Source organism: Microcaecilia unicolor, chromosome 3 (assembly GCF_901765095.1).
Source record: "Microcaecilia unicolor chromosome 3, aMicUni1.1, whole genome shotgun sequence".
NCBI classification, from domain to species: Eukaryota; Metazoa; Chordata; class Amphibia; order Gymnophiona; family Siphonopidae; genus Microcaecilia; species Microcaecilia unicolor.
Genome location: NC_044033.1, coordinates 214,818,563 through 214,831,749, shown reverse-complemented (window position 1 = coordinate 214,831,749; position 13,187 = coordinate 214,818,563). Strand labels below are relative to the sequence as shown.

At 43.0% G+C, this 13,187-nt stretch overlaps 1 protein-coding gene across 1 annotated transcript in view; it reads right to left on the bottom strand.

Moving 5' to 3' along the window:
• LOC115464350 overlaps window positions 1-13,187 on the bottom strand; it is a 120,526-nt gene that overhangs the window by 78,737 nt on the left and 28,602 nt on the right. The window contains exon 6 of the mRNA XM_030194738.1: window positions 9,028-9,137. Within this exon, the coding sequence (XP_030050598.1) occupies window positions 9,028-9,137 (110 nt within the window). The remainder of the gene's footprint in view (window positions 1-9,027; window positions 9,138-13,187) is intronic.

The window sequence follows — 13,187 nt, the reverse complement described above, 5'->3', positions numbered from 1 at the left end:
TCTGCCATGTTCCGCCAGACAGGAAACAGTCAGTGACGTCAGCGAGGGCGGGACATGGCAGATGGAAGCCTGCGGGGCCAGTGCAAGCAGCGAAAATGAATTGCTGCAGGCGCCAAGAACATCAGGGAGGGACAGAGTTCAGAGACAGGAGCACAGATGCTGGGACGCCGCAGAGGAGAGGGAGAAGATGTGGGGTAGGTGAAAAAAAACCCCTCTTATGTTCTTATAAAAAATATCTCTGGGAAGATATCTGTGGTCTGGTTGGGAGGGAGGGGGAGCGTGCATGTGGAAGGGCCCATCCAATTTACCTCTTGGCCCATCTAAAATACTGAGTCTGGCTATGCCTCTGAGGGGTAGGGATAGCAGACAGCAGGGGCGTAGCTACGGGGGGGGGGGGGGGCACTGCAAATTTCATCCGGACTCCTTTAAAGGAGTGTCAGCATGCACAGGAGGAGCAAGAAGAAAGAAGAGCAGGGCAGCGAACGCAGCCGCACCGGAGAACGGCGCTGGAAGAAAGCAGCTGCCGAGGGTTGGGGACCCCCGCCAGCAAAGGTATTTGTTTTTGCGGGGGGAGCGACAGGGCGGTGAGGGGAAGCGGCAAGGAGATGAGGCGGGGGGGGCAAGGAGGCAAGGCATGGCGGCGGGGGGAGGTGGCGGGGCGGCACTCAAAATGTGTCACCAGCCTTGGGCTCTGGCCCCCTCCCACCATGAGGTCTGGCAGACAGAAGCAGGTGAGTTCAGGAAGTCACCCCCAGCAAAACCAACAGGTCTATGGCTGGCGTTAGGGTCTCAGACCCAAAATGGACACGCATTTTGATTGCCTTTTTTACAGGCGCGCTCAAAAGTGGATCGGCGCACGCCCAAAACCCGCGCCTACACTACCGCAAGCTATATTTCATCGCGCCTTAGTAAAAGGACCCCAAAGACTTTGTTTAGGGTTTGATAAAAGCAGTTAGAGCATAACTCAGCAGTTTAAAAAAAAAGTCTCTACTAATACAAACAGAAATCAAAGCAGGGTCATATTTATTGTGTGTACATAGATACATTGCTTGCTTGAGAATTTAATCTTTTAAAAGAATATTTTTGCAAAGGCTCTTCCTCTGCGAAAGTTTTAAAAAAAAACCTGTGCTATTACATAGTAAATGACGGCAGATAAAGACCTGTACGGTCCATCCAGTCTGCTGTTTAATTAGCAGTGACAGATCAAAGAGATAAAATTGAAAGGTCACTCTGGCAAACTAACTGGAACGTGAATTATCAAAGAATTATTAGTAGACAATCATTAGTAATTACCTTACAAAGCGCAAAAGTAAACCTGAGCTCAGGTAGTCTCAGCACTGAAAAAGTGCTGAGACAGGACCTGATGCTACAGGGAAGGGGAGAAGAGGGGAGTGGTACTGATGAGTATTTTTAACAAAATTGACTCACTGTCCACATAAGTAGTAACCAAGATCACCAAACACAAAGTGGAGAATGTGACTGATACCAAATGCCTATTTCAACAATTTTATAAAATGAAGAAAGGGAAAGGACCTTAAAAGTCCTTGCTAATACAGCACCCTAACGGAACAGTCTACAGAGCGCTCTGTTGATACTCAATTACAGCTCATTCAAAGCTATTTCCACTACACCTCAATCTATCATCGGTCATAAAAACCCTTCCAAAAGCTTTATTATTATATACCAAAGACTATGCAATGTTTTGCTCAAAAAAGCACTGCATCCCTGATGAAGCTTGAGGGTGAAACGGGCCCTGCATATGAAACTTACACAGATGGGTTTTTAGGATTGTCCCAATGAAAAACTTTATTAAACATTCAAACCCACTTAAGTTAAAAAGTAATTAGAATATTCCCACCTGGGCTTCTCATAACTGCACAATTACTATAAAACCTTTTAACACTCTAATATAACTAGTACCGCATGTTTGCCTGACTCAAAATTCTTACACAAACACCTGATCTATTGATAACATACTCACGATATCCAAACCCAATCCTGATCAAAGATGTACTTATCCCAACACTTAAGCACGATTTGGCCCTCCCAAAATGATTTTTGCATCCAACTGTATTGTATCAATTGACAAGTTCATCCATCAAACATGGTAAGAATCTTCCAGGGTCGGGAACATGAACAACCACCAGGCGTTCCATACACATGCCAAGCTTGGTTGCACTTCAACATTTCAAGTCATTTAGAACCAGAAATCACAACTGGAATCCACGCAATGCTTCTGCACTGCCTCCACTGTATGCAAATTGATCTCATGTATATTCATAGTGGAAATCCTGAAAACCCAACCTGGCGAGGCGAATAATTAGCTCTGGGCTACATAACTGATTTAATCGACTTACCAGTTAGAAACACAATTGAATCAGCAAGAATGTACCTAAACCTTCACTTCCCAAGATGCAAGGGGTTGAAGTATAAATGAACATATGCGTCCAGCTTTCCCTACATATGCACACAGCTCTGGAATACATTACCAAAAGACCTGAAAACCATGAATAACCATCTAAACTTCCGAAAAATCTAAAGACTCACCTTTTCAAAAAGGCATACCACACAGAACAGACATAAACACCAAATAATGAAGCACAATAATCAAATTAGGAAACAGACAATACCCTATCCCTTGCCGCGGATCCCACCCTTACATTCTGCATGGGACGAATCACCCCCAATTCTAATGAATTGTACTTGTACAAACCAATCTGTACTGTCCACACCGGAGTCTGTAACCACCTCTCCGGAACTATGTAAGTCACAATGAGCCTACAAAGAGGTGGGGAAATGTGGGATACAAATGTAACAAATAAAATAAAAATAAAATGACTATCTTATGCCGACGACATTTGACTTCTCATACTAATATCGCCTTCTAATCACGATCCAACCTTGTCCCTAACAGCTGGGATGAATGCTATCCAGAAATGGGCCCTGACAAATAAACTAAAACTGAATGCACAACACAAGATCCTGTGGTTCCAAAATCCAGGGACTGAGTTCGATTCCCACTGCAGCTCCTTCTGACTCTGGGCAAGTCACTTAACCCTCCATTGCCCCTGATACAAAAATAAGTACCTGAATATATGTAAACCGCTTTGAATGTAGTTGCAAAAAACCTCAGAAAGGCAGTATATCAAGTCCCATTTCCTTTTCCCTATTTGAGATTCTACATGGAATGTTGCTACTGTTGGAGATTCTAGATGGAATGTTGCTACTATTTGAGATTCTACATGGAATGTTAATGTTGCTATTCCACTAGCAACATTCCATGTAGAAGCCTGCCCTTGCAGATCAGCAACGCGGCCGCGCAGGCTTCTGTTTCTGTGAGTCTGACGTCCTGCACGTAAACAGAAGCCTGCACGGCCGCATTGCTGATGTGCAAGGGCAGGCTTCTACATGGAATGTTGCTAGTGGAGGAGTAGGCTAGTGATTAATGCAGCGGACTCTGATTCTGGGGAACTGGGCTCAATTCCCACTGCAGCTCCTTGTGACTCTGGGCAAGTCACTTAACCCTCCATTGCCCCTGATACAAAAATAAGTACCTGAATATATGTAAACCGCTTTGAATGTAGTTGCAAAAAACCTCAGAAAGGCAGTATATCAAGTCCCATTTCCTTTTCCCTATTTGAGATTCTACATGGAATGTTGCTACTGTTGGAGATTCTAGATGGAATGTTGCTACTATTTGAGATTCTACATGGAATGTTAATGTTGCTATTCCACTAGCAACATTCCATGTAGAAGCCTGCCCTTGCAGATCAGCAACGCGGCCGCGCAGGCTTCTGTTTCTGTGAGTCTGACGTCCTGCACATACGTGCAGGACGTCAGACTCACAGAAACAGAAGCCTGCGCGGCCGCATTGCTGATGTGCAAGGGCAGGCTTCTACATGGAATGTTGCTAGTGGAGGAGTAGGCTAGTGATTAATGCAGCGGACTCTGATTCTGGGGAACTGGGCTCAATTCCCACTGCAGCTCCTTGTGACTCTGGGCAAGTCACTTAACCCTCCATTGCCCCTGATACAAAAATAAGTACCTGAATATATGTAAACCGCTTTGAATGTAGTTGCCAAAACCTCAGAAAGGCAGTATATCAAGTCCCATTTCCCTTTCTCTATTTGAGATTCTACATGGAATGTTGCAACTATTGGAGATTCTAGATGGAATGTTGCTACTATTTGAGATTCTACATGGAATGTTAATGTTGCTATTCCACTAGCAACATTCCATGTAGAAGCCTGCCCTTGCAGATCAGCAACGCGGCCGCGCAGGCTTCTGTTTCTGTGAGTCTGACGTCCTGCACATACGTGCAGGATGTCAGACTCACAGAAACAGAAGCCTGCACGGCCGCATTGCTGATGTGCAAGGGCAGGCTTCTACATGGAATGTTGCTAGTGGAGGAGTAGGCTAGTGATTAATGCAGCGGACTCTGATTCTGGGGAACTGGGCTCAATTCCCACTGTAGCTCCTTGTGACTCTGGGCAAGTCACTTAACCCTCCATTGCCCCTGGTACAAAATAAGTACCTGAATATATGTAAACCGCTTTGCATGTAGTTGCAAAAACCTCAGAAAGGAGGTATATCAAGTCCCATTTCCCTTTCTCTATTTGAGATTCTACATGGAATGTTGCTACTATTGGAGATTCTAGATGGAATGTTGCTACTATTTGAGATTCTACATGGAATGTTAATGTTGCTATTCCACTAGCAACATTCCATGTAGAAGCCTGCCCTTGCAGATCAGCAACGCGGCCGCGCAGGCTTCTGTTTCTGTGAGTCTGACGTCCTGCACATACGTGCAGGACGTCAGACTCACAGAAACAGAAGCCTGCGCGGCCGCATTGCTGATGTGCAAGGGCAGGCTTCTACATGGAATGTTGCTAGTGGAGGAGTAGGCTAGTGATTAATGCAGCGGACTCTGATTCTGGGGAACTGGGCTCAATTCCCACTGCAGCTCCTTGTGACTCTGGGCAAGTCACTTAACCCTCCATTGCCCCTGATACAAAAATAAGTACCTGAATATATGTAAACCGCTTTGAATGTAGTTGCCAAAACCTCAGAAAGGCAGTATATCAAGTCCCATTTCCCTTTCTCTATTTGAGATTCTACATGGAATGTTGCTACTATTGGAGATTCTAGATGGAATGTTGCTACTATTTGAGATTCTACATGGAATGTTAATGTTGCTATTCCACTAGCAACATTCCATGTAGAAGCCTGCCCTTGCAGATCAGCAACGCGGCTGCGCAGGCTTCTGTTTCTGTGAGTCTGACGTCCTGCACATACGTGCAGGATGTCAGACTCACAGAAACAGAAGCCTGCACGGCCGCATTGCTGATGTGCAAGGGCAGGCTTCTACATGGAATGTTGCTAGTGGAGGAGTAGGCTAGTGATTAATGCAGCGGACTCTGATTCTGGGGAACTGGGCTCAATTCCCACTGTAGCTCCTTGTGACTCTGGGCAAGTCACTTAACCCTCCATTGCCCCTGGTACAAAATAAGTACCTGAATATATGTAAACCGCTTTGCATGTAGTTGCAAAAACCTCAGAAAGGAGGTATATCAAGTCCCATTTCCCTTTCTCTATTTGAGATTCTACATGGAATGTTGCTACTATTGGAGATTCTAGATGGAATGTTGCTACTATTTGAGATTCTACATGGAATGTTAATGTTGCTATTCCACTAGCAACATTCCATGTAGAAGCCTGCCCTTGCAGATCAGCAACGCGGCCGCGCAGGCTTCTGTTTCTGTGAGTCTGACGTCCTGCACATACGTGCAGGACGTCAGACTCACAGAAACAGAAGCCTGCGCGGCCGCATTGCTGATGTGCAAGGGCAGGCTTCTACATGGAATGTTGCTAGTGGAGGAGTAGGCTAGTGATTAATGCAGCGGACTCTGATTCTGGGGAACTGGGCTCAATTCCCACTGCAGCTCCTTGTGACTCTGGGCAAGTCACTTAACCCTCCATTGCCCCTGATACAAAAATAAGTACCTGAATATATGTAAACCGCTTTGAATGTAGTTGCCAAAACCTCAGAAAGGCAGTATATCAAGTCCCATTTCCCTTTCTCTATTTGAGATTCTACATGGAATGTTGCTACTATTGGAGATTCTAGATGGAATGTTGCTACTATTTGAGATTCTACATGGAATGTTAATGTTGCTATTCCACTAGCAACATTCCATGTAGAAGCCTGCCCTTGCAGATCAGCAACGCGGCCGCGCAGGCTTCTGTTTCTGTGAGTCTGACGTCCTGCACATACGTGCAGGATGTCAGACTCACAGAAACAGAAGCCTGCACGGCCGCATTGCTGATGTGCAAGGGCAGGCTTCTACATGGAATGTTGCTAGTGGAGGAGTAGGCTAGTGATTAATGCAGCGGACTCTGATTCTGGGGAACTGGGCTCAATTCCCACTGTAGCTCCTTGTGACTCTGGGCAAGTCACTTAACCCTCCATTGCCCCTGGTACAAAATAAGTACCTGAATATATGTAAACCGCTTTGCATGTAGTTGCAAAAACCTCAGAAAGGAGGTATATCAAGTCCCATTTCCCTTTCCTCCTCAATAACAGTGTGTAATAGCAATACATTTGAAGTGCAATCTGAAGCTACATTGCTTGCGGTTCTTCTTGATTCATCCCTAACGCTTTCCTTCCACATCAATCAACTATGGAAGAAAACGCTGTTTAAAATGAGCATACCTAGGTTGGCTATCATCCAGGGTAGGTCGCCGCTATGCCCCCCCCCCCCCCCCCCGGTGCATCACCCCTCCCCCAAAGCGCATCACCTTCACCACCTGAGGGGTGCACGGAGCAGCCGGGCGGCTGTCGGCTCCGCTGGTCCTCTGCCCCAGAACAGGAAGGGGAGCAGGGAAGCGGCAGAGCCGACAACTGCGCGACTGCTCTGTGCACCCCCTTGCTGCCTGCACCTGGGGCAGACTACCCCCACCGCCCCACCCTTGGTACGCTACTGGCCATGACTAGTACAGTCATTGTTTGACCAGAAGGCCTTCACTTTCCTGTTCCAAATGCTGATCTCGCCACATCTTGGCTACTGTAACATCTTATTTTTTGGTATTAAGTCCCAATATTTGAAGAAATTGCAAATAATTCTGAATACTGCAGCAAGATTGATTTTCAAATGAAATAGATATATCTGGTTAAATTGCACTGGCTCCCCATAGCTGAAAGAATCAGGTTTAAAGCCACTTGTATTTTATATGCATCACATCTTGTCTGTTGATTGATATACCATCAATATACCTAGCTCGATCCATTAGACTAAAAGAACAATTACTCCTATCATCGCGACTTGCAAGGGAATCAGACTTAAGAAGACTTTTAGTTCACTCTTCCTTGTATCAGGAACTTCTCTATGGAACTCCCTTCCCATTGTTAAAAGAGCGGGATATCAACTACCTTAGCTTTAGGAAGTTGTCTTATTCCCAAAGACTGTTATATTATCAACAATTACAGTATTCGTACCCTAGAACTGCTTACAGGACTGGGGTTGGTTTTTTTTCTTCTTATGTTTTGTATCTTCTAACTGATGATTGGTTCACGTTCCCTTGCGCTGTACTGACTAATGTAAACTAATTGATGTGCACACTGGCGCTACAAAAGTAAAAATATTTTTGTGGCGCCGGAATGACGGCGTGCTAGGGGAGGGAACTTCCGCCGTGCTGCTGTGGTAGCCTGGTGGTACCTCCTTTTTAGCGAGCGGAAAGCCCATGCTGGACTTACCGTCGCTTTGTAAAAGGGGCCCTGGTTCCTGGATTCATCTGTTGCGACTAAAGGAAAGAAAATTATCAGGTAAGGCATAATTTTACTTTCTTGTAATTGAGGAAATGGGGGATATGAGAGTCTCTGGAAACAGGCATAGTATTTCTAAGTGGGAGATCTTCTCCTCCTTACTTACAAATGCACCCGGTCTGCTGCTCCTCACTACCTCTCTACCCTCATCTCCCCCTACGTTCCTGCCCGTAACCTCCGCTCACACGACAAATCGCTCCTCTCAGTACCCTTCTCCACCACTGCCAACTCCAGGCTCCGCTCATTTTGCCTTGCCTCACCCTATGCCTGGAACAGTCTTCCTGAATCCCTACGCCAAGCCCCCTCCCTACCCATCTTCAAATCCTTGCTTAAAGCTCACCTCTTCAATGCTGCTTTCGGAACCTAAACTTTCGAACATATAGGTTGCCCCAATCTGTCTGACCTTTCAGATTAACTGTACATTTGTCTTTTAGATTGTAAGCTCTTCGAGCAGGGACTGTCTTTCCATGTTAAATTGTACAGCGCTGCGTAACCCTAGTAGCGCTTTAGAAATGTTAAGTAGTAGTAGTAGTAGTAGTAGATCAGTTAAATTGGTCATGTAGTCTGGTGAAATTCCACATAGTATCTTGTAAACTAATGCACAAATTTTGAAAATAACTGTAGGCTTTATCAGAGGCCAGTGTTGTCTTATGAGAGGAGTGGAGAAGCTCTGTCAAATTTGGTGACTTTGAAGATGAAGATTGAGCACTCGAGGCTAAAAAAGTACCTTTGTCTGGGATTATATACAGGTGCTAGGTTTCACGGCAACGAACCTCAGTCTTCTTTCTTGGGTTCATGCCCATGTGAAGCCCCTACAGATATCCTTGCTGTCCTTTTAGTCAGCCCAGTACCCGTGTTAAAAGAAGCATTTTTTTTGGACAACAGATTAGAAGCCAAGTCCAGTTTGAAATGGTGGCTCCAGGATTGAAATCTGTTAACTGGGTTGTGATGAGATTAATGCCAGTCTTATTTATGTTTATTCTTGGTTATTTTACTATTGTTATGCTGTTAACAAAATTGTAAGTCTTACGTTAAACTGTACACCGCCTTGGGTGAATCTCTTCAAAAAGGCGGTTAATAAATCCCAATAAATAAATAAACCTCATTGAACCCTGGAAAGGGGATTTTAGCGGTATATAAGACCTGATTTGAACTGAACCCCTGATTTAAAAAGAAACCAATATGAGAAGGGAACAATTTCTCACCTCCAAATTTTGTAACTAATTTCTTCAGCTGCTGCGAGTAGGTTAATTCCAAACCTATTTTCAAATCAGTAGAAACATCCTCTACTTCTGGAATCTTCCTTTTCAGACACCTATGAGTAAGAGAGGCACTGAAGTTATTTTGGAGGAAGTTCACAACCAGAAGATAAGAGATGAAACAAGTGGGAGCTGTTCACCCTGTGGGGTTGAGTGAAGGGAATGAAATATACCAAAGGTTCTTGATTTATCTTCTTTAACTACGGGGTCCTTTTACTAAGGCGTGCTAATGGATTTAGCGTACGCTAACAATTAGCACGTGCTAAATGGTAAGACACCCATTATATTCCTATGGGCGTCTTATCATTTAGCGCACGCAAAATCCGTTAAAGCGCCTTAGTAAAAGGACCCCCTATTTGACTGAAACAAGGTCTGAAAATCTGATTATCGTCTCAGAATTTACCAGCCCGAACAGAATCGCTAGAAACGAGTTGCCTGTCCCTCTGCCCCAATCCAGACTTGCTATTCCAGTGGAAGCTAAAGAAGGTTTGAAAAAGTGAAAAGAGGAATCTGTGCAGTTGGCAGAGTTAAAAATCATATTCTCTAAGTTAGAAAAATAATATTCTTTGAAAAGAAGGTCGTCATAGCTGCAGTGTTGGCAACCGTTCCTCCCGAAACAACCAGAGAATCCCCACCTGTTATAATATCTCACTATAGGGACATCTATTTCCTGCCCTTTTAGAAGTTGTTATTTCTCAAGGTTATTCTTCATTATAACCTGACAATATTTCAAAGGTACCATAGTTCTACATATGATCCTTAGCAATGGCTGGATGTTATTTTGCTTAGCTTAGATTTTTGACCATCTGCTGATATGTTCATTTTTTTGTGCCTTATAATGTCACTAATATCCTTAAGTTTTTGGATATCTTGATGTGAGCAGAACATCTGCATCCTGTTTTCCTAGTCCTCGCTTTTTCTCAAAGCCATTTATCATCTTAATCAGCCAGATAACTAGCCAATATTTTGTCTATAAAACGAGGAGCTTTGCTAATCGTATTTTGAACAGAATCAGACTTAGGAGGAGACTCTCTCTCTCTCTGTTCAGACTCTGTTCCGTGTCTAGGCAAATACATTGTACTCAACAGTGAATAAATCAATTACATTGCTAACTCCTTAGACTCTCCTTCATTTCACAGCATTATCACTGAGGATTATCCTCTGGGTTCCACACTGTTTATATCTGGCATCACACATTTTTTTCCTTATCTACTTAAAATACAAGCTGAGGATACTGTAGCAATAATGAGCAGATGTTAAAACACATATCTCCATGCAGGCTTCCTCTATTGCAATTCATACGTATGTGTAAGTCCCTTTCCAGAAGAGCTTATAATGTCACCATTTTTGTCATGCTCAAAGTGCACTGATTCCTGAATACCTTTACCAGCACAGTCATACATGTCACATATGCTGATTTTAAAGAATCCTTTTGTAATAACCATGTCTGTAATGCTAACTATGTGACAACCCAGGTCTGCACAAATCGTCTGTCTGGTTTCTTCCTAGTTAACTGGTCAGGCCTCTGGCCTGGGCTGGCTTGCCTCTCTGACAAACAAGGTAATGAAGAGTCCAGTGATAATACAAAGATATATGGTACTATTTTAAAAAGTGCTTGACTTTTTTTGCTTTACTTCTTTAAGATTTTTGAAAGACAAGTACATAGTTGTCATTGCATTGTCAAAGGAGAGTGATTTTTGTGTCAAAATTAAAAAGTAGAAGTGAAGAAAAATTTATTTTAACAAAGGACTATTAAATAATAAAGTAAACAAAGCAATTATTAAAATAAAAACATAAAATAAATAAAAATAAAAAATAAAATATTCATCATTGGTCTGAAAAACCTTGTAACGTTTTATAAGGTTTTTCAGACCAATGATGAATACCACAACCCCAGTGAAAGATGCCGAAATTATAGTAAGTGTTTGGGTGTTTTGAGGTCTTTTCTTCGTCTTTTAAAATAGTATCATATATCTTTGTATTATCATTGGACTCTTCATTACCTTGTTTGTTTGATTTTTCAAGCCTCAGTTTGTTTTCTCTATTTTTTAATTGCCTCTCTGACAGTCACAACACACTCTATGCCAGTACCAGGTACCCAGTGTGCCTTTTTTAATTCCACGTTGGAAGGATTGATGTGGGAGACACGTTGCCTGTGGTGCCGTGGGTGAAGTCAGCGACTTGAAACTCTGCCATGTGTGAAATCATTAATATCTGGTGAAGGGGAAGTCGTTGGTGCTCGAGAGTCACAGGCACCAGCGAAACAAGGGAGCATGGTCGACTCGAACCCTATCCTGCTGTGCCATGCCCAAGTCAAGCCATAGAGCACTGGCATGGCTTAGTCAACCACTCAACAAGTGCCATAGATTCATACTGAATTAAAGGTATTTGTATGTAACATTAGGGAAATACATGTTGAAGAGTAAATGATTGAATAATGGAGACCCAAGGTTGAAGGCTTGAAATGGGATGGCTAGCAGTATAACGACAAGTCCAGTAAATAATACAAAAATATATGGACACAATTCTAAAATACTACGCGCGTATTACTGCTGGAGTGCTTTCGGACTGATGGCCAGAATAACTCGACTGCCTATTGGTTCTTCTTCATGTTAATTCCACTTTGGGCGACTGGAGGTTATCATTTGAATGAATGAAACCATCCTTTCATGTTTCAATGTCGAAGCACTACCCCTGAAGGAGCCGTTTGAGTGAAACAGGTCTGGCCAACGTTTGGGTGTCAGTTAAGCGCTCAACTTTTCTTGTTTCATACACACGTTACTAATACAATTTCAAGAACGTAGCTGAATTACTGTTGCTTTGTGAAACGAGTGTTACCTCTGAACAGAAATTTAAAATTTGAAAAAAAATTTTATTAAAAAAAAAAAGAGAAAAGGAATAAAGGTATAAATGAAATTAAAATACCATGAGGTTTTTTTAGACCAATGATGAATGACACAACCCCAGTGAAAGACGCTGAAAATTATAGTAAGCGTTTGGGTGTTTTGAGGTCTTTTTCCTCATGTTTTGTTTTACAATTGTGACCATATACTTTTGTATTATTTACTGGACGGCCCATAAGAGGCTGAATAACCTGTTTAAGGGTCCATTTTGACACAAATAGTCCAATATTCTTCAAGTTTACACAATCATATTGTTAGATGCAAGGGATAGGAGTGGGTGTATATTTATGCTATTTACCCAAATAGTTTTTTGTATTCTGGATATAGGGTGAGATTCTATATAAGGCGCCTAAAAAAATCAGTGCTGACTAAGTGTATAATAAGCTTAGTTGATATCTCAGCGCCTAAAACTACACGCATCCATTTACACCAACGAAAACATGGTGTAAATACTGGAGCGTAGCTTTACACGCACTGGGCCATATTCTATAACTAAGCGTGTAAATTTCAGAACGCCCATTTCCCCACCTATAACCACACCCCTTTTTGCCTGCGCTCGTTAGAAGTTCAGCGCACTTCGTTACAGAATACGCTTAGCGAGTTGTGCGTGTAAATTCTAATCAGTGCCAATCAGTGCTCACTATTGCTTGTTAAGTGCTGTTATCAGCGCTCATTAGCTTGTTAAGTTATGCATATTGTTATAGAATCTGAGACGATATCGGCACAGATCTCTAGGCGCGCTATACAGAATCTGGGGAATAATGGGTACAGCTGGTATTTTTTAGATTGTAAGCTACCTACATTGACTACCTAAGTTGTAAGTTACCTACACTGACTACATAGTTTGTAACCTTTAGATTGTAAGCTCTCTTGAGCAGGGACTGTCCTTCCCCATGCTAAACTTGTACAGCGCTGCGTAACCCTGGCAGCGCTATAGAAATGCTAAGTAGTAGTAGTAGTAGTATTTTTACCTCATTTTTTTTGGTATACGCATATTGCGCATGTGTGGGCGTTCATTTAAGCGCCCCCACGAGGGTATGGTGTTGTGATCGAGTGCTCAACGGCTTATAGTAGCCGAACTACTGACCCCTGAAGATGCTCCAAGAGCGAAACACATACGTGTTGGGTCACAATGCATACAAGTTCAATATTGTTAGAAGAAGAAGAAGTCAGCATGAACTAGTAGATGGTATGAAACTAAAA